Source organism: Microtus oregoni, unplaced genomic scaffold (assembly GCF_018167655.1).
Source record: "Microtus oregoni isolate MIOR12 unplaced genomic scaffold, Mior012 000011F_ref0000422, whole genome shotgun sequence".
Classification (NCBI taxonomy): domain Eukaryota; kingdom Metazoa; phylum Chordata; class Mammalia; order Rodentia; family Cricetidae; genus Microtus; species Microtus oregoni.
Window position 1 is genome coordinate 20,970,863 of NW_024543070.1, and position 21,591 is coordinate 20,992,453.

At 40.2% G+C, this 21,591-nt stretch overlaps 1 protein-coding gene across 1 annotated transcript in view; it reads right to left on the reverse strand.

The window, feature by feature from the left end:
- Window positions 1-21,591, reverse strand: part of LOC121453240 (calcium/calmodulin-dependent protein kinase type IV-like) — a 236,453-nt gene that overhangs the window by 89,641 nt on the left and 125,221 nt on the right. Inside the window, exons 3-4 of the mRNA XM_041659776.1 lie at window positions 2,427-2,489; window positions 577-659 (exon numbers count right to left, since the gene is read on the reverse strand). Coding sequence (XP_041515710.1) covers window positions 577-659; window positions 2,427-2,489 — 146 coding nt within the window. The remainder of the gene's footprint in view (window positions 1-576; window positions 660-2,426; window positions 2,490-21,591) is intronic.

Sequence of the window (21,591 nt, forward strand, 5' to 3'; positions counted from 1 at the left end):
GGGCTGTTTTGACCCATAGCTGCTCTTCCAGATTTTGGGGTATCCTCTTGTCTCCATTCTCAAGCATCTTTGAGTGATGAGCTGCAAGCAAATCCCTGAAACTGGCAACCACGGGCCAGAGCATACCATGCTTTACCCTGCACCATGGATCTGTTGACAAAGACTCGGACACTGGAGAGGGAAGGTTAAAGATAATCACTTAAAGAATACTGACTTCATGAATGTTTGGGTTATAGTGAGAACACCATTTTAAGTATGTTCTCATAAAAACAATCTCATAAATATTACTATTTAACTAAAATAGAATGTGATTTTAGAAAATTCTACTTTTTAACATAATAGTTTGTGAAGGTAAATAGATATTACACACTTCTTTTTAAAATTACTTACCTGTATGTCTTACCAAACACTGTTCATCTTGCTTCCACAATTTTTTCAAGATTTAGTTTAAGAAAATATATCAGTTCACATAATTCTTTTATTATGAAATTTTTTTAGGAGATTTTTTTCCTTTCCAAGATTTTTCGGTGACATTGAGCAAACATTTTGGTTGTTTACCCGCTAGACCCAACTCACCTGTCAAACAGCTCTCCTCCCGTGACGAGCTCAAGGACCAGACTGATTTCCATGGGCGTTTCAAATATTTCCTTAAGTTTTATCTGAGGGAAACACATACATCAAGAAAGAACATCAACAACTGCTCATCCCCATCTTCCTTAAAGATGGCTAAAGTTATGGACAAGGCAATAGCTTGCATCAGCAGTGGGCAGGGTCAGGTCAGTGAAAGTCCCGCATGCTCCCATTAGGAAGACTCTCATGAGGCCATCAGGACCCTCTCTTTCTCAGATGCTGGCTTTGTCAGTTACCTCAGGTTTTTCAAAATTCCCATTCAGTTTTGACTTTTTTTTCATTTTGAAAAAAAAAATCCTTTAAAAACACTCCCAAAATTTACTCAAATGTTGCAGGGTTAATGTTTTTTTGTTGTTGTTGTTGTTTTTTTTTTTTAGACTCAAAAACAAGACCCAACTTTACAAAACTGTTTGGAAACATCATGGATGCTAGAGACAAGCAAGGCTTTCTCCTGGAAACAATGGATTTGAACTTAGGGTGTGGCGAGACAAGCTGGGTCAGGTCTTGGGAAAATACTCTTCAGCAGTTAAAGCCGCTTGTCTGTGATGGGTCGCTGGAAAGAGAGGTGGTAGAGATTCAGATAATCCAACCAAATGTGGACCTTTCTCCAGACATCGGGGGATCTGGAGGCCAGTGCTGACCTACACGTGAAGAATGCTGCACACTGATTTCCTTAGAAAAGAGGAGGCAGAAGAGGCACGGGAAACGTGCAAGTGATGGTTGACTATATCATGCTTGAGAATTGCTCACTCTAAGTCACCCTGGACTTCACTGCACACTGAACTCTAGTGCTGTCCCACACTGTGGACAACAATGGCCTAAGCCACTTGGGACAGCCCTGTTCTCTGATCAGCAAGCCTGCGTGTAGTTGGAGAGCACCTGTAGGAAGCTCTGGCCAGCGACGGTTGACGAAAGCGCCACTGCAGAAGCTTCTGAGAGCCCTCAGCTGACGAGGCCCTTCCAATTTTCCCCTTAAATATCAACCAGGGAACTTATGAAAATGTGGACCTGTCATTACGGGGCTGTAAAGACAAGTGAGAAAGCAATGCACCAGGGCATAGAAAATGGCAAACACAGGGACGTGTGAAGCCTGGGTCCTGGACCATGGCCTACGGTCCACCTTCTTACTCATTAATGCTGTGTAGCGAAGTGTCCCTTTAACTCACATATCAAGTTGTATGCACTTTGCTTTGAGCATTACAGGTCATCAGCCCAGACATAACTTTCTCATACAAATAGGCTTAAAAAAATAGGTAGATGGCTTCATTTTGCAAAATCAAGTTGCTGCTACGAAGATGATTTTGTTCTTTTTCACTCCGTTGATCCGGAAAGCTTTGCACTGGGCATTTTTCTCAGTGTCGTCTGAACACAGAGCACAGCAGAGTGTCTGGGAACCACTCAGTCCTCCTATTCAGTCACATCATCTATTTGCATCTTTGCATTATTTCTGAAGCAGATACTCTTTCAAAGGCGGAAATGACTTTGGAAAGCAATGCCTTCTCCTTCTTGGGCTTTATCGGCCGTGGCACATTAAAGAGATAAGCAAACAAAAGAGGGAGAAAGCCAGTGCTTCACCAGAGCAAAATAAAACTCTCCAATTTTTCTCCTTTCATGCGTGAAAGGAGGCGTGCTATGCATTGTTAGTCCATCTAGTCCAAAACTGATTGTGTGTGTGAGGTACAGCCATGAGCTAGGCCGTACTGTCTGACAGAGGAAGAACCCCTCTTCCCCATAACAACGATCCCATTCTACAGCCTTAGACATGATTTTTGAATTGTAAGCTAGGAGCCACTTACGATGTTCGGGTGTGACAGGCGCAGCAGAACTCCTATCTCAGTTCTGACAATCTTTTTGTCCACCTAGAAGGCATTAAGAGAGAAGTCGTGAACTGAAAAGGACTCCAACTTACAAAAACTCTGACTGTGCCAGAGGTGAGACACATCGGTAGCCAGCCCAGCAGATAAAATGATCGGAGAGGTGTGCTGTCTCTCTGTCTCTGTCTTTCTCATCTCTGTGTCTCTGTCTGTCTGTCTCTCCCTCCAGTGGATCCAGAGACAGAGCACCCAGTCTACAATACATTTTCCATGTTATCTACCCCATTTCCTATCAAACATCATAACCACCACTACCACCGGCACAAGCCGGTCTCAGCTTGTCCCTGCACTTCTTACTTTCATTGCCAGAGGTCTCACTCAGTCAGCCTCACAGAACTGCCAATCGCCTCGCCCGCCTGCTTCACACCCAGCGGCCACACAATTCAACCTCACCCACAGGTACTGTTCTGAGGAAGGATGACCACATCAAGGGTTTCTGGCAGAACCAAGTCATCCCACGGTGTCCTCTCCAGAAATTGTGTGCAAATAATCGATACAATTCCCTTCCTATTTTGAATTATGAGAGCAAAATAGAGCAGACATCACTACTCCCAATGCCTAGTTTTTATACTGTATGTCAACATAGGGAAAAATTACTGAGATGAAAAGAACTACCAATATCACCTAGTTCCTATATTGCTATATAGGTTCATTTATTCTTTGAGCTTTAATTCTATGAGCCACTAAATTTTCTTTCTTCTTGTCATCCAGAGTCAGTTTCTATTGGTGATGACTAAGAGACCCTAGTACAACGATTCTCAACCTATGGGTTGTGACCCCTTTGAGGATCACATTTCAAACATCCTGTATATCAGATATTACATTACAGTTCATAACCATAGCAAAATTACAGTTATGAAGTGGCAATGAAAATAATTGTTTGGTTGTTAGGGGGTCACCACAACATGGGAACTATATTAAAGGGCTGCAGCATTAGGAGAAGGTTGAGAAACACTGCATAGTTACAACACGTGACATATTGGGGACAATGTCCACTGAATTTCTCATCTGCAAAATGCAAGATGCTCCCCAACTAAGGTTCAGGAAATGAGAGTTTAGATGATCTAAAAGTCATGTGCAAACAGAAAACTTTAAGTGTAGTCTGTGGTGCACATTTATAAACCCAGCCCTGGGGAGGCAGAGACAAATGGATCATTGGGGCTCTAGGCCAGTCAGCCGAGCCTCAGTGGTAGGTTCAGGCCTGCCAAAGACTCTTTAAAAAGATGGGTGGCAGTGGAACCAGGACACCTTACATTGTCTTCTCGCCTCTACTCTCTCTCTCTCTCTCTCACACACACACACATACACACACACACACACACACACACACACACGTGCACATGCACCTCCACACACATGTGCACCCCCACAAGTCAATTTTGTTATTTGTGAAATCAATTAAAACACTCAGAGTATTTTTACATATCATGCCAAAGAAATTTAAGCTGTTATCTAGCTACTACTGTGTTTTCTGTGCTATAATACTCTGACCAAAAGCCACTGAGGAAATCAATGTACCATTCACTGATCATGTGTTCATGCTAGCGTTCCTGTCATTTGAGACGTCTCAAGATCCAGGAGAGTACGCATCTTTACATGTGAGTGTGAAGAAATCTATGCTCCACTCACAGGCAAACTGTGAGCAAAGCTAAGACACTGCTTCCAATACAGAAAGGCTTCTACTCTCTAAGTCACTGTTCGGAGGAAGAAAAGGTGGGCTTGAGGAGAAATCCAACTCCATGTCAGTATAGTTAACACATTATGACTCAAGACAAAGAATGATGTTTATCTGATCAATATTTTTCCTCAATGAAAATATTAAACAACAATGTTAAATTCTTTGAAAATAAAGAATATTCAAAGAATTTCACAAATTTTATATGCTATTTTCTTTGGCTGCAACATATAATATGTATACAATATATCATATTTATAATTTTTCCTGTCAAAAATAGTTTGCCAAACTCTATAGCTTTTTGATTAAAGAGATGAATCACTATGTATAAATACCTTCAATTTTTGTGATAAAGAAAAATGTTTATAGGAAATTGTAAAGAACTCATCTATAACTAGAGATCGTCATGGCAAGTGAGACAAGCCAACTTCATTAGAAAACATATTTTTTCTCTCAGCTACAGAATCCAGACACAGAAAGAGAGAGAGAGAGAGAGAGAGAGAGAGAGAGAGAGAGAGAGAGAAGGGAGGGAGGGAGGGAAGGAAGGAGGGAAGGAGGGAGGGAAGGAGGCTACAGGATCAAATAATGTGAAAGCAGAAGGGGGACTATATTTGAGACAAATAAAGAGACGGAGGTTCAAGGGAGCAAGAGCAGAGAAAGGACAAGAAGAACAAAGCTGAAACTCAATGCTATTCATAACAAAACCCCACAATTTTCACACCAGTAAAAAATTAAAAACATTCTCAGCCCAGTAAAAAATTCACCCATCACATATAATAAAATACCAACAATTACAGAGTTAAGGTAAAGCTTCATAACCACAGAAATTGTTATTTGTGAAATCAATTAGAACACTCAGAGTAGTTTTACATATCCATGCCAAAGAAATTTAAGCTGTTATCTAGCTACTACTGTGTTTTCTGTGCTATAATACTCTGACCAAAAGCAACTTAGGAAAAACATGGCTAAGTTATACTTCCAGGTGACAATCTATCACTAAAAAAGGTCATGGTATGAACTAAACCAAAAACAGAAGAAGAAACCATAGAAGGACTCTGGCTCATTCACTGGCTTACCGTCACCTAGCTCACTTCTACGACCCAAATTAACTGTCTGGGAAAGGTGTTGCCCAAATTGGACTGAGCCTTCCCACACCAACCATCAGTCAAGATAATCTCTTACAGACTTAGTTACAGGCCAATCTTTTTTTTTTTTTTTTTTTTTTGAGACAGGGTTTCTCTGTAGCTTTGAAGACTGTTCTGGAACTTGTTCTTATAGACCAGGCTGGCCTCGAACTCACAGAGAAACAGGCCAATCTTATCGAGGCAGTTCTTCAGTTGAAGTTCTTTCTGCTTTGGTGACTTGAATTTGTGTCTAGCTGACAACAAGAACTAACCAGGACAACCATTAATAGCTACAAAACAAAATGTGTTCTATTTACACTGGATGAATGGCAGCTGGCAACTCAGAAAACTTATTAATGTTATGTATGACTATCCCACACAAAAATGAAGTGTCAGTTATAAATTCTGTCTAGAGAGGGACAGGGATGATACGATCTGTCAATCTTCATAACTGCCAGCTAATACAGGCAATAACATTGGAGGGCAGATTCAGTGGAAGCAGAGACAAACAAGCTGGCAAGAAACTGACTTCAGCAAATGGGTGTCACATTGACAGGCTCTAGGGCTTTCTCTGTGAAAGACAAAGAAGAGACACATTTTAATGCATCCATCTAGTGTTCCGCTACTCAAAACATTTGGAGACTGCCCTACCAGTCTCCCCCCGAGACTGAATTAGAGCTGCTTTTTCCAATTTTGACAGAGTATGTGTTAAACAAAACTCTTCCGAGTGCAGGTAACCAATACCAGCTCAAGCTTATCTGTGCTCTAGCGGAAAATGTTGGCACATGGAAACTCAGATCTGTCTGCAGATAGCCAAATACAGAAGCTCAGACTCAAACATCTCTATGCTAATCTCAGACAATTTTCTCGTTGTTTTGTTTGCATTCAATGCATAAATCTATATGTAAGAGACATGTGACTCTAACAGGACCAAGCATGGGTAAGGCGCCATCTCCTCTGATCAACTTTGAGAGAACTGGAATGTCTGGCTGGGGCAGGACCTGAATCTCCTGAAAACTGGATGTTGCCAGATACTGAAGCCTCCATTAATGATTGTTTTGTTATTTGTTTCCTCTTTTATTTGCCTGTCTAAAATACTGAAATGTTGCTTTCTTTGCTTTTTCCTATGTCCCAGACTAATTAATAAATCATCAAATATTATTAATTTATAACAATTCTTGCAAGAGTAGGTTTAATGTTCATATTATGATTGTTTAACAATAACTCATAGATGCTACAAAGTAGTAACTTATACTGCTTTTCCATAAAGCTCTTGTAAACCCATACTGAAAACCGAGGGGTGGCAATTGCTTCCCTGGTGAATTAGTCTGACAGACTCGTGTGTACTGGGAACTCTGCTTTCTTACTCTCTGCCTACAGTGTGTCATTTTGTCCAGGATTTTGATGATACTAATGACACTCATTGAAGGGAGGAAAGCAATGTAGGACCAAGAGTACTAGCAAACAAGACAGGTAGGAGTTGAAGTTTGCATAAATCCATCTTTAAAATACTGTGTTGGGAGGGAAGAAAAGCCACAGCTTATATTATATTCTCAAAACTTCTGAAATAGAAAAAAAGTGTATAATCTATATTTAAAAAAAAAAGCTCTCCATAGAACCAGAGAGTCAAAGGTCTCTTGATTTATATGGAATGAATATCTATCATCTAGGTTTTATATGTTGGGCTCCATATTAAACACTGGAGGAGCCTACAAAAAGCAAGCAAAATAAGGTCTCTTCAGAGGAAGCTAGTGATCTAATTTGGGGACAAATTTATCTATATAATGTCAAGAGAAGACAACGAATGATGTGTTTTGTTTTAAAGTCTCCATTGGGGACTAGAGAGATGGCTTGCTTTCTGTTAAGAGTCCTCGCAGGGAAACCAGTTCAATTCTCAGCATCCATATGGAGACACAGCTGTCTGTAACTCCAGCTGCAGGGCATCTAATTCCACCGTGAGACCACCATGGGCTCCGAGCATCTAGGTACACATGCATACAGATATGCAAAAAAAACAAATTAGAACCCAAACCTCCATTGTTCAATGCAAGATAACCTCCATGGTTGAAATAATGCTACTATTTAAATGCTAGCTTATTGTAAAAAAAAAAAAAAAAGGTTTTTTTTTTTTTTTTACATTATTTGACATTTAAAAAACACCTCACTGTTAACAAACGAAGAACAATTCACTAAGTGTGTATGTGGTACATGAAGACAGTGTGATGACACAGACCAATAAGTGATGTCAATCAGTCCGGTCACTGGGATACAGAAAAGAGACTCGAGGAGGAGAGTGAACATTCTTTAGAGGAAAAATTGTTAGTTTCATGGAAAATTTCCATTGTGCATTCTACTCCTCTTGTGTATAAAATCTTTGCGAGAACACCCAGACATAGACAGATTTCCTTCAAAGCAGCTCATAGAATAACTATGTTGCCATCTGCAGGGCACTGGCCTTGTGACCTTGGCACTGGACTGGCTGAAATCACGCCTGTAAAAAGCATTATTATTCTCACTCACGTAGAGCTCCACATTCAACACGGTTTCCAGAAAGCCCCGGGTGCAGGAGCCCACCCTGCTGAGAGATGTACTGGAATTCTGGATTTGAGCAAAACTTCCATTTTGGTTTCTACAGATATTGTTGAAGAAAACCCTGAAGGATTATTATTATTATTATTAAATAAGGTATTACTGATGATAATAAAAGAGTCACGACCAAGAAGCAAACTCATATCCATTGTCTCACAGTGAGGCACATGTTTTGCTACATGAGCCAAATCTAGGGATTTATAGTAAATCCCATGGACAGCACAACTTTATTAGCCTGCTTGTAACTTAGATACATAGGCTTTTTCATTCTAGTTTTCTGTTAATTTTGCATATAGCCTTGTTCATTCTAGTTTATCTCTTAATTTTACAATAGAGATTACACTTTTTGTGCTGCCCCGGGTCAGCAATAACTTCCTAACTAATGCACAAATAAATATATTTGTAATTATTTGTATGATTCTTTTAAAAAATATAGAACCTAAGTCCTTCATTCCTAAATTAGGGCTCATTTTTCTGATTGTATATTTAGCACTTATGTGTTCCACAATGCCCCCTAACGTTTTCACGTATTTCTGATCAGCGTAAAACAATGGCAGATGACAGAATCCTTAACTTTTTTTATCTTTTCATTTTCAACAAGACATTTTCTAATGTAAATACATATTCTGAACAAACATTTTACTGTGCTACCTAGCATGTATTCCACATTACGAAACCTTTTAAAAATTGAGTGTTTAAATAATATTAGTTGCAGAAATATTTAAAACAGGTAATATTTCAGAAAAAAACCTTCTAGCTTGGAAATTTGTTTGGAGTCTAAAATTAACTTCTCTATGAAATTTTTCTCAATGGCATGCATCTTTATAGTATGCTCTGTGTCATCTGAGCCAATACGAAAGGCTGTCCAGAGTCTCAGAAGAGCTTCTTGGGGCACAGCTGAAGCCTTCCCTTTTCTACTTTCATATCTAAATAAGGTTAATTTTAATTTAATTTAATTTATTCTTTAAAACAATCTTTTTTATTCTACATACCAATCCCGGTTCCCTCTCCCCTCCCCTCCTGCCACCTTCTCCCACCCCATTCCCCATTCAGTCCTCAGAGATGGTGAGGTCTCTCATGTCTCTCCTCAACAAAGTCTGTCACATCACCCTGAGGGAGGACCACTGAGACAAGTCAGAGCCCCTTCCCCCTGTGTCTAGGCAGAGCAAGGTATCCCTCCATAGGGAATGGGCTCCAAAAGTCAGTTCATGCACTAGGGATAAACACTGGTCCCTCTGTCAGTGGCCCCATAAACTGCCTAAGTGACACAGCTGTCACCAACATTCAGAGGGTCTAGTTTGGTCCTATGCAGGTTCTCCAGGTGTCAGTCCAGAGTCATTGAGCTCCCACTCACTCGGGTCAGCTGTTTCTGTGGGTTTCCCCATCATGGTCTTGACCTTTGCTCATATTATCACTCCTTCCTCTCTTCATCTGGACTCCAGGAATCATGCTCTTTGGCCACTGCATGCATTTGACACACAGAGTTTGAAAAAAAAAAACAAGTTTGTTTCTGCTCTAATGGTAGAAAGTTGAGTAAAAAGAAATATATAAAAAGTATAGTTCTCCAATATCCCCAAGGTCCCCAGAATTGAATGTGGCTCATTAGATATGGACGCTTCATTAGGACGAGCAGTAGTAAATGTACTCCAGACATTAGCCAAAATGATGACAGGACGAGGAAGGATTTGAAAACAGGCAAAGAAGGAAGAACTTGAAGGAAAAGCTAAAAACCTGCAGCTGTGTCGTGGAAGTGGCGGGTTGGGGCAGAGCAGGGGGAAAGCTGGGAGAAATGAGACACAGGGATCCAAATCATTGCTGGACTGGAGTCACCAAATCACATCACACACAACCTAGATCTGAAGCCACCACCCTCTGAGTGAGCTAGGGGACCTTTACTAAAAGGGACAGCTGCTCTTCTCACCTCAATGTCTCCATGTATTGCAGCAGCATTTCCACACAAAACAAGGCCTAGAGCTGGGGAGATGGCTCGGTATAGAAAACTCCTGCCACACAATTGTAAGGATCTAAATTGGACCCCAAGCATCCTTATAAATATGAAGAATGGTACCACTGACCTGTCCCTCACTACTGGGGAGGTGGAGGCAGCTGAGTCCCTGGAGCTCACTGGCCAACCATCCCAGCCAACTCAACCAGCTTCAGTGAGAGGCCCAATCTAAAGTAAATGTGGAGGGCAACCCAGAGGAAATGCCCAGCCCTGACATCGGGCTTTCAGAAGCACATGCACACACACACACACCCTTGTGCACATGCACACACACACACACACACTTGTGTGCATGCACACACATCCACACCAACAGATACAACAACAATGGTAGCATTAACTATCCTTACAGAAAATGAGTCTATGTATCTTGCTCGTTTCTATTTGCTCTCTGCCTTCTTTGGCTCTTTTTTGGCTTGAATAATTTTACAGAATTGTGCTTCTCAGAGGCATTGTGAAAACATGGAAGATATAAATTTCTAATGGATAATAAGAAATGCCTTTTATTTTTCAGAATGATTCCCTTTTACACAGGTTCTGCCTAATTTCCTGACGATTGGCAGGCCTCTGCTGATACCAGCACGCTAGGAAAGAGCCTTGACAAGTGGAATTCTGTTCAATTCAAAAGCCATAGATTTGAAAGCTAAAGCCTGCTGTTTGAGCCTACAAACATCAAACGGCCACATACGATCAGATGGAGGATTTCCCACATGATGCTAGTATTCATGATAACTCTAGAATTCTAACCAAGAATGGGTATTTTCACTCCTCTCTCTTCTTGACCAAAAGCAAACCTGGACGTTTTGCTTTTGGCATAGACCCTGGCAGTGACCTGGTTTGGCTTCCATAGAAAATACACCAGAGGCCTGGTCCCTGCTTCTCACTGCTGTGATCCAGCCATCACAAGCATGCAACCTTCAACTTTCCCTTGTAGTCACATCCTGGATCCCCCTCTCTCATTCCTGTTCTGCGGACTTTTAGCATAGACTTCTCTGCCCCGGCTAGTAGCATCATTGCTCTTAACAACTTGGGTAACAATGCCATGATTCATTCAGCATTCTGGCATGTTTCTTTATCACTGGCTCATTTTTCCCATCTTTTCCTCTGATCCCACTTGGCAAACCGCTCTCACAGTTACACCTCAAGTCATTAGCATCCATGGGACACTACAGAAACCTTGACATCAAACCGCGCACACTGATCTATTTCTCTCAGCCTTCACTCTCTCTTAACTCAGAGCCCATGATCTGTCCGTCTGTGCACTGGTCTACACACAGTCTGCCCTTCTCTCATTCACTTGTAATTTCCAGACGAAATCCCTAAGCTTATTCAGCTTCACCCTTATTGCATTTCTGTGTCTGGACTAGATCCATTAGGGAGAACAGACAACTTCGTTAACTTCTAATTTTAAATTTATGACACCAAATTTAAGGGGCCCTCGGTGTGTTCGTTCTACAGAAAAATATATACCCTTTCTCTTTATATCTCTGCTTCCCCCCCATCTCCAATTACTGAGAAGGCAGAAAATCCAAGAAAAATTATTTTATCTTCATCATCTACAACAAAAAAACATTTTTATCTTTTAATTCTGCAAATACATTTTAGCATCTATTATATACAGATAATATTCTGGGCATGAAGCTATATTAGTGAATAAATCAACTCTGGGGTATAAAAACTCTTTGTTCTAGCAGAGGCAGAATATGAATAAATAAATAATAGGCCTCAGGTTCCTTTGTACTATATTGCAGGGAATCAGAATGAAGGAGACAATAAAAGAGTTGCCGATAAGGCAATATGGACGCAGCCACATGAGAGAACATTAATGCTCCGAGTGAAACATGGCCAGAGAATAGAATAAAACTGTCATTTATGCGGATGCAAAAGACAGGAAAAAAGCCGCCCACATCAGAAACATATCAATAAAGCCACAGTTCTTTGTACTGAATTTACCCTCCATCCCTCTCCTTTTATTCCAGCTTACTGATAAGTTTTGAAAAAAAAAAAAAAACTAAGAAAACTTTCTTCTGGGTACGTCCATGCTAAACTTCATACTACTTGCCCACAACCATTTGTCTCCCAAATCTTTTAGCATGAGTGAGTTTGGAGTCAACAGGAAGGTCATGATGGCTTAGAGCTGGGGCGGTGACAGGCAATGGACAGGTGGGGGTTATAAACAGCCGGGGAATCCAGTCCCTGATTTGATACTCCTCGTGCACAGCCAGCTTTGCTGTGAGCAGCAGCAGCAGACAGGCTCTAAACAACCGTTCACTTCATTCACATTTCACAAGGCCTTGGCAACTGTGAAAGTCCAAGTCTTCTAATTGTTCTGTTCCCAATCATTTCCTCCTCCTTTCAGACTCCCCAAAGGAGAAAAGCAAGGCTTTTGCATAGAGGATGGAGGCAGTTTAGGCAAAATAGGAACATCCCTAGAAGTTTAATGGAGAAAAAGGGCATCTATGTTTTGGAAAGCAAAGCCTATGGAAGAAGGGGCTTTGGAGAAGGGCACTTCCTGCAGAGTGAGTCCCTACAGATCTTCCTTCTTAGATCCTTAGTACAAACCTTCCTGCTCACAGACACTGGGAATTCGCTTCAAAGGGGAGGGTCTTTCATCTGACAGCGAATGAAACAGGTTTAACATTCTCGGGGGACATGATAAGCTGAATGAAGCTTAAACAATTGATTTGGGATTCTGCCAGAGTCCTACAGAAAATAGGTTTGGCTTAGCAGAGGAGGAGAGGAAAGGAACTGGAATGCAAGGGAGAAAGACCATGGAGGATGTATACTTCGTTCTCCTCTTCTCTCTGTCGCTCCAGAATTAACATTGCTCAGGGGTAATCCTGACTTAGTTTCTTTCATCTTTACCAAGATCTCCCCGGCTCAGTTTACCCTATCCAGTCCTGTTTCTGATGCCATATCTCCGCTCCCCTCCCATAGGAAAACTCTGAGGTTGCCTCTGAACCCTCTTATCTGGGCTCAAGGCACTAAAATTGTTCGCTCTGATTCACTGATTTTATCAGTCCACTGGAATTGGTACTGAAATCCTGCTTGTTTTCTCTCCCCTCCCATTTTATACAGAGGTGTTTTAGCTGTCAGAAAGAAGGAGGTGTTTCTCTCAAACACTACGCCTTGCTTTTACTTTGAGTAGCTCAAAATTTGCACTAAATACAACAGCAGAGGAGATTAAAAGAAAATTAAATGATGCATCACCCCCAGGACACAAAGCCTTGACAAATATCATTTCTCCATCTTCCCAAAGAAGATGACCATGCTTAGGGGTCAAGTCTTCTTCAAAAAGAAACTTATATCCCACGATGAAAAGAGATCATGGGATATAAGCTTCCTAAATTCTCTTTCAGGGCTTATCCTGTCAGACAGGGAAGAAAACAAAAACATAGCATATATTTTTAAGTGTAAAATGAAAGAAATAACAGTGAGAACAATTGTAACATAATTAGTCATCAGTATCTTGTTTTATAAACTTCTAGCTTTTAAAAAATGTCTTGTGGGGACGAGGCAGAAATCCTTAATAAATAAATAAATTTAAAAAAGAAAAAAAAATTCATTAAAGGTTGTTGTAGAATATTAAAAAAAATGTCTTTTCCATATTTTCAAACCAGAAAATATGATGTTACTTTTTCACTAAAAAACATTAATAGTAGCCCAACATCATCAATGCCTCGTTCAAACATTACAGCTGTTCCTTGCTAATTACACTAATATAAACCTTGTAGTAGTGATCATTCTTGCCTGTACTTAAATTTTCTTTTCATTGTATCTGGCACTTTCATGGCTTGGCTACTGCGAACCCTCTCTTGGGTCTCTAAATCTGTACAAGATTATTTAAATTTCTTCGTCTACAAAATGGAGACATTGATCATGACCATGACTTAGTGGTGTTATATGGATTGATGGTGTGTGTGGAAACTTCTTGGTTTTTGACGGATGCTCAGTGAATGTCAGTGCCTTCCCTAAGAGGGTATTTACAAAATTAACTTTTTCTCGTCTTCTGTTTAACATTTCCTAACTCTGGCATGAGAAACTATCATAGAGTAGGAGACAGCTTCGTTAGAATCCACTATTAGAGTCCAAGGTAACTTCCCTGCCAAGCAGTGGCCAGAGGGAGGGACTCGTGTGTGTTTTCACTTAAATACATTATTTCCTTGACCTTTTCAGAAACTAGGATCAAAACAACACTCATAACTTTAAATGTAAGAAATACTGAAGGCCATTTTTATGTTTAATAATTATTATAGAGCATTAGAGTCACACTTCAGTTGTCTTTAAATTGACCACCAGACACATTTTATGTATATTTCCGGTCTAATCATTTCTTCTTAGTACCTTTGGTAATTTTATACGGTCAAGGTCATACTTTTTAAAACGCTTTTAAAATTCTTAAGAGGGCACAAAAATAGTACAACTTAACCTCCAGTTTATGTTCCTTTCAGTCAAACAACAATGCCTTGTTTGCATGATTCCAAAATCACCCACAACAAGGACAGAACGCCAAGAAGCTCAGAGTTCCCAAGACGGTCTTTTGATCTGTGTGATTCTTAAAACTAAGTCACCCGCTTTCTATTAAATAATTCAAATAAAGATATTGGAGTTATTAGCATTTTAAAACTCTTCAATTAGATCTTCACAATGAATCCTTTACCAAGACTATATCTTCATATAAAACACCTTTATGCTCATAACAGACTGTTTTAGTATCTTGCCTGGCCTTTACTTTTTCCCAAAAAAAGTAAGAACTTCTTCAAAAACCCTAATTACTACTCTTCAAAAATGCTAAAAAAAAATTTTGAAAATTAAAAAGCATAATCCTTAGTAACAATCTAAACATTGTCCTTATACCCAGGTAAGTGTGGTCTTCACCACCCATCAGGAAGACTTCTCAATGCACCAGAAGAGGCCTGTACAGAAAAGCACAACCTAAATGCAAAGTCACGGAGCCCAATGGCTCCATCTTTAAACAGTCTCACATCTAAGGCTCAGGGAATGCTAAGGAAGGGAGAATAGGAAGACTGTAAGTGCCAGAAGATCAAAGAGTTTGCTGTGAGGTTGTGTCTCCTAGTACTGTCGGAAGTTAGACACATAAAGTCTCACCAGTGTGATTGCCCAAATCCTGAGCAGAACCAGGATGACATCAATGGACATGCCAAAGTGGACAATGGAAAGTTCCTGAGACCTCAATCATACACAAAAATGACAGGCAACTGAGCCCTGCTGTGAGTGGGAGAAATTATCTTCCCTAGGGACCAGCATGCCAAATGGTCAGCCCTAAACACATGCATCCAAGGAACATTATACAGACTGAGTAGGTTATAGTTAGGGATATATATGCATATACTGATTTTGTATCCAAAAACAATTTATGGAAAAGTGGGCATGACTTTGAAAGAGAGCAAGGAGGGGTATATGGGAAGTTTTGGAGGAAGAAAGGGAAGAGAGAAATGCTGTAATTATGTTGTACTCTAAAAGAACTAAGTAAAAAATAAGGAACATAGGATACAAAGGGGAAGGGCTTTAAATGGTCTTCTAGATGCTGTTCACAGCTCCCTTTTTTAAATGTGGAAGTCTGGTCCTGCCTTCCTCCTGCCTTCCTTGCTTGCTAAGAATCCACCCTAATGTCAGGAAACACCAGTTCCACTTTCCTGGAAGACACCAGACACTCCAGAAATCAGACACGGAAGAATGAACGTGTGTCAGTTCCGTCTGCAATGTGATCTTTCATACAATGCCCTGCATATATCCTTAAGTACCCCCATAGCTTAAAGGGTCTAAAGGTTTCACACCAGAGGCACGGTGTCTATGTGCACTCATTATATTAATGTTCTGCCATTTCCTTCTCTTTGGCACGTTCCCAGCCCATCAAGATTGAGAGGAGGCAGTAGCCAACTGGTCTGCAGTGCATATGGCAAGCCTCTGTGTGCTGGGGGGCTTGTTTCCTCCCTGGGTGTTCACCAGGTATCCAGGTATTTATTGGCTTTCTCACTCCACTGGTGACGACAATCACCTGTCCCAGCCATGTGCAGCTGCAAGTGCTCCTACGTGGCCAGGTTCTTCTGCAGACAGCATCTGGTGAAGGTCCTGCTATAAGGCCGCTTGAGCCCTTCCATGGAGAACACACCACCGAAGAAGACGCTCTTGAATTTCGAGTCACTTGGAAAGAACAGGGCAAAGTAGGTACAACCTTGAGAAACAGCTAACCTCACCTTAACAACAAAAAGATGGGTTTTTTTTAATTTTATTTATGTTGTCTAGTTGTCCTTGGTTGTACATGTACACGTGTGCAGATGCCAGTGAGACCAAAAGAGGGCACCAGATGCCCTGCAGCTGAAGTTATAGGCAGTTGTGAGCAGCCCAACAAGGGTGCTGAGAAAAAACCCAGTCTTCTGCAAAAGGAGGAAGCACTCTGAACCAATGGAGCCATTTCTCCGGCCCAAGAAATGATTTCAAAGTAGAAAAATAAGGATATCTTTGACTTTAAAAAATGAATATCGTCCCCTCCAGATACTCAGTAGCATTAGGTTCAAGAATAATTTTTTATAGCAAGTAAAGGAGACTTTATTTGTGTGTATTATGTTGATTTTTATTAATATCCCCGTTTAAAATATGTCGAAATTTAAAAGACAAGACTAGTCATCCTACATAAGCTTTAGTTTATCAATAAAAGATGCCACTCACAAGTTGTTGTGTGTCATTGCTTCATATCTAGAAATGTATCAGAACAGTCAAGCTAGTCTGATGCTGTGGTAGAAAAATTATTCTAGAGTCTAGACTATTCTGATGTCAAAATCTGAAAAAAATCCTGGCAGTGATGGCCTCATATGTTGTGAGAGAGGAAAAAGGGGGCAGTTTATATTTAATGATCTGTTTAGAACATTTTTAGATTTCTGGGACACAGACAATGAAAGAAGATGAACTGAAGTTACCTTGTAATAGATACTTGCTTCAGAGAGGACAGGGGAACCTGGTGCGCACAGCAGGGGACAAGATAGTGTCCTATCTACCACTAAGACAGCTAAAGGGCTAGCATCAGGGCACAATGTAGTTCACACGTCTCACGCTTCCCAGTTGTTCCTACAACTACTGCATTTGCTAGCTTTGTATTACAAGAGGAACACCTAAGTCTAGATACTCCTTAATTAAAAAAAAAAGTTCATTTGGCTCATGATTCTTAAGGACTGGAGGGTTCATACAGCAAGGTGACAGACAGCATGATAGTGGCAAGGACCCCCAGGCTGTGTCACGAGCTACTGGGAAATTAGGAAAAGATCTGGCTGTCTGCAGAGGAGATGGCCTGGTTTTATAGCAAGCGCTTCTCAAAAGAGCCAGCTCGGTGCCACCACACTACACTGACCTCTGTTGAGGGCGGCACCCATGATGTAATCATCTCATAAAACCACATCACTTCAGCGCCCTTACCTTAGGGACTAGGCTTCCAGCACATAAGCCTTTGGAGAATAATCGTATCTCAACCACAGTGGTGGATAATGCATACTGAGACTCATTAACGTAAGGCTTTAACTGGATTCAGAGAAGAAATATATTGCTTGTGTTCTCTACTTGCTTTCTTGCTACTGAGTCTCTTGAATTTTTTAAATAATGTCACTAGTCCTTGCCCTTGTTTTACAGAGTGATTTAGAAGCTAAGGGAGATTTTCCCTATGTCTGCATTAGTAAGGGTTTAGTTTTCTTTATTAACTTGGCAAGGACAGCATCTATTCCCAGTTGTTCATCTGGACCACGATCATTCTGGACTTCATTTTGGCCTTCTCTCCTTTCAGGGCCTTAATGAAACAAATTTTAAAAGGCCTGGTTTAGATTCCCAGAAGTCTTGTCTTGTCCTGTGTGTTTCTGTGTACTTTGGACAAAGCTCTAAAACCCTACGAAATGGAACACGCCCACTATGGGGAGCTCTGCACTGACGTGGGCAAGGTTGCTACAGCACGTGTAGTAATTGGTTGTTAATTAATTGCTGACCCACTTCTGACTGTATCATTCTCCTTTACTATTAGAACTACTAAAGAGACATCCCAGGGTGTTTAATGTAACAGATACTGAAAACAAGTTCAGTACTGAAAACTGTCTGGATCTCGTCCAGTTGAGATCCCCTGGCGTGCGATCATTCATAGTCTCCTGTTCTGTTGAAGCAAATTAGTGGCTTCAGAACTCTACAACTGGAATGTCTTCAACCATCGTCCTTCTGTTTCTTATATTGTCTGAGTGGAGGAAACTTTGACCAATATTCATCTCAGTGCCCTAAGACAGTTTGAAACTGAAGAAAAGTATAAAACTCAAAACTTATTTTTCCCTATGAATATTGAAGTTATAGACTTACCATTTCTCATTAAGATATGAATACTAAGTGCATATTAAGAATCTGTGTAGCTACTGTCTCTCTCAGGCATCACTCTCTCCTAAACCCTGGGTTTGTACCAGTGTTTCCCAGTCAGCTCTTTGAGACTTTTGTTCCTCTCATTCCTCCTCTGCCTTTGACTGGTAACATATTTTCTTTCTTGTCCCACAGATTCAACATAAAAGGACAAGATCACTTTAGCTCCAACTTCTCACTGTAAAAGTACTAGGGGATGGGGGCTAAATGTGGTCATTTAAACAAATCATATGTGATCAAGTGGCCTTATCTTTTGTGTATGCTTGTTTTTGAGCAATATCATATAGGCCAGTCCAGTCTAACAGCATCTCCCACCTTCCTTCATCCTCTCCTCATCCCTCCTCATGATATACTTCTGGATTATGGTGTTCAAAAGTAAAGCAAAGGGAATGAAATGCCGATGAGAACTCAGCAAGAACATGAATAAGTAAGCATAATTATAAAAATAATCAGTGTTTATATATGGGCAAGAAAATATGCAAACAAAACCCCCATAAGTTACAGCAATGAATTCCTGCTGAGACTTGCGAAGGCTCTCTTGAATGGTGGGGGATATAACAGGCCAACATTTTACCATTCCATCCAGCCATCTCTCCCTTCATTAGATGTACACCTGTCACAGACTTATAGAAATATCTTGGTTTCTATTTCAGGAAACCTGGCTTGATAATCCCTACAAAAATCAATATGTTCCACCTGACAGGTGCTTGAAAAAGTTACGCTTCACTTGGCATGGCTTGTTATCTGCAAGCTACTTTCCTTAATGTGTTCTAAGACCTCAATTGGGCTCAATAAGACCTCAAAACGTCTATTTGCACTGCAGATTTATTCTCCTTTCCATCGCTGACCAAGGTGACCTTGGCTGAACTTCCAAAGTACAGAAATGAGTGCTCATAGCAGTGTTTAATGGAGGCCTGACTTTAAAATAAACTGAAGCCTCTATCCCTTATGTGCACCATAACAGTTAGTAAATGTGCAGTCTGTGATAGGATTTCATCCTTCCTAATGGTTAGACAGAAAGAGGAGGAGGAGACACCATCATTCATCTCCAGGGCTCACACCTTGGGACCACGATCGCCCATTGTCACTCTTCCTCCCTCTGAGGCTAGGATTTCAACACCTTTAGATTCTAAATGCCAGTGAGATCACATTCACACTCTGTGCTAGGCTGACTGTACTTGGTGTGGTACCCTCTGGGATCATGAGTGTTGCAGCAACAGACATGATTTATTTCCTCTTGAAGCCTGAATGTTGTTTTACATAATAATCAATATTTTCTTCAGTCATCATTCAATGAACATGGCTTGTTTCTAGGACTGTTACTGGAATGATGCTGTAGCGAACACAGGAGGAAGGATATCTTCTTTGGGGCAGTGATCTTATTTGGGTGGGGAGGTTATATCCAGAGATGTTATCACTAAGTCAATGCTACTTCTATTTTTAGTTTTCCTAGAGAATCTCCATACTGATTTCCATAATAGCTCTTAAAGTTTATATGCCTGCCAGAATAAGTCAAGCTTGCTTCTTCTTCATATGCTTGATGATACTTTTTGAAATAAATCATAGCCATCCTAATAAAGATATGGGCAACTTGCTGTGACTTTGATTTGACTAGTGGGGCCGAGCAACTTCTCATGTATCTGTTGGGAACTGCATGGCCCCTTAGGGAGAATATTTATTTAGGTCCTTTGCCTATATTCAGTTGTTTGTTTGCTACTGAGTCTCTTGAATTTTTTAAATAATGTCACTAGTCCTTTAATAGATACTGGTCTGCAAATATTTTAATTTTTTAATTATTATTTTGTAGTGCAAGAACTTTTAATTTGTTTTTTTTCATGAGACAGGTTCTGTATACTGCCTTGGGTGTTATCACAATGTAGCTCACACTGGCTTCAAACTTATGTTCTTCCTGGCTTAGCCTCTGAGTCCTGTAACTGCACATGTGTGCCATCAAGCTTAGTACATTGTTTTCCTTTTTCATCATATTACCCAGATTGACTCTGAACTCTTGACTCAAGGGATAGTCCTACCTCACGGCCCCTCCCTCCAAGTATCTGGATACAACAGCATGGGGTCTGGCTGTGTACAGAAACATTTTAGTCTGGTAGAATTCCACTTGTTTAAACAAAACAAAATCATTTTCCAAGTTGAGTCCTAGATATTTTCTTTTATGTATTTTATAGATTGATGTTTTACATTTTAATCTTTAGTCAACTGTAGTTAATATTTCCAGTATATGAGATAATGATCTAATTTCAATATCTTTATTTTAGTGTGTGTGTGTGTGTGTGTGTGTGTGTGTGTGTGAACATGCATACACACACATGTGGAGGTCAGAGGACAACTTGCAGGAGGCAGTCCTCTTCTCTGCCACATTGGGTCCCAGGAACAAAATTCAAATTGTCATACTCAGAGATCAAGTGCCTTTATCTGCTGAGCCATCTTCCCAGAGCTAATTTCATTTCTGACTGGAGAGATAAAGGTTTTAGGACATTATTTGCTGTAGAGACCATCTTTCCCTCTTCTATATTCTTGGCATCTTTATCAAATACTAACTTACCTCAAATTGTGGATTTATTTCTATGCATCCTGTTCTATTAAGCTATATGTTTTTAACACTATCTCATGCTGTTTTGATTACAATAATTTTGTACTAATTTTTAAAATAAGGTCCAGTGATGGCTTCAGCTGTGTTCATGTCATTTAATTGCTTTGGCTGTTTGAGGGTGTGTGTGTGTGTGTGTGTGTGTGCGTGAGAGAGAGAGAGAGAGAGAGAGAGAGAGAGAGAGAGAGAGAGAGAGAGAATGTATAATTTTGGCACCAATTGTTGAGATCTGATGGGTCATTTTGGATAATATGACACACGGGTTCTTCCACCGCACAGTCATACGGAATCTTTCCATTCATGCATATCTTCTACTTCATTCACTGTTGTTTTATAATTTTTGTGTGCAAGTCTTTCATCTCCTTTGTTAGATTTGTTTCTAAGTGTTTGTCACTGTAATTGAGACTGCTTTCTTGGTTTTTTAGGATGGCTTACTATCTAGTATATGGAAACACATTGATAATTTTTGTTTTCTTACTTAATACTGAACAACTTCATTAGAGCTGTTTATCAATTCTAACAGCATTTTGCTCACATCCTTGAGATTTTCTCTAGTTCAGAGAAATTATGGAATATTCTGAAATACTGAAATTTCATTCATATTCAGCACAGAGTACATGAGCTGCATTTAAGCCGAAGTGGTTTTAAAAGTCATTTAAGGGAAGAATTCGTAACACAAGTCATTTTAA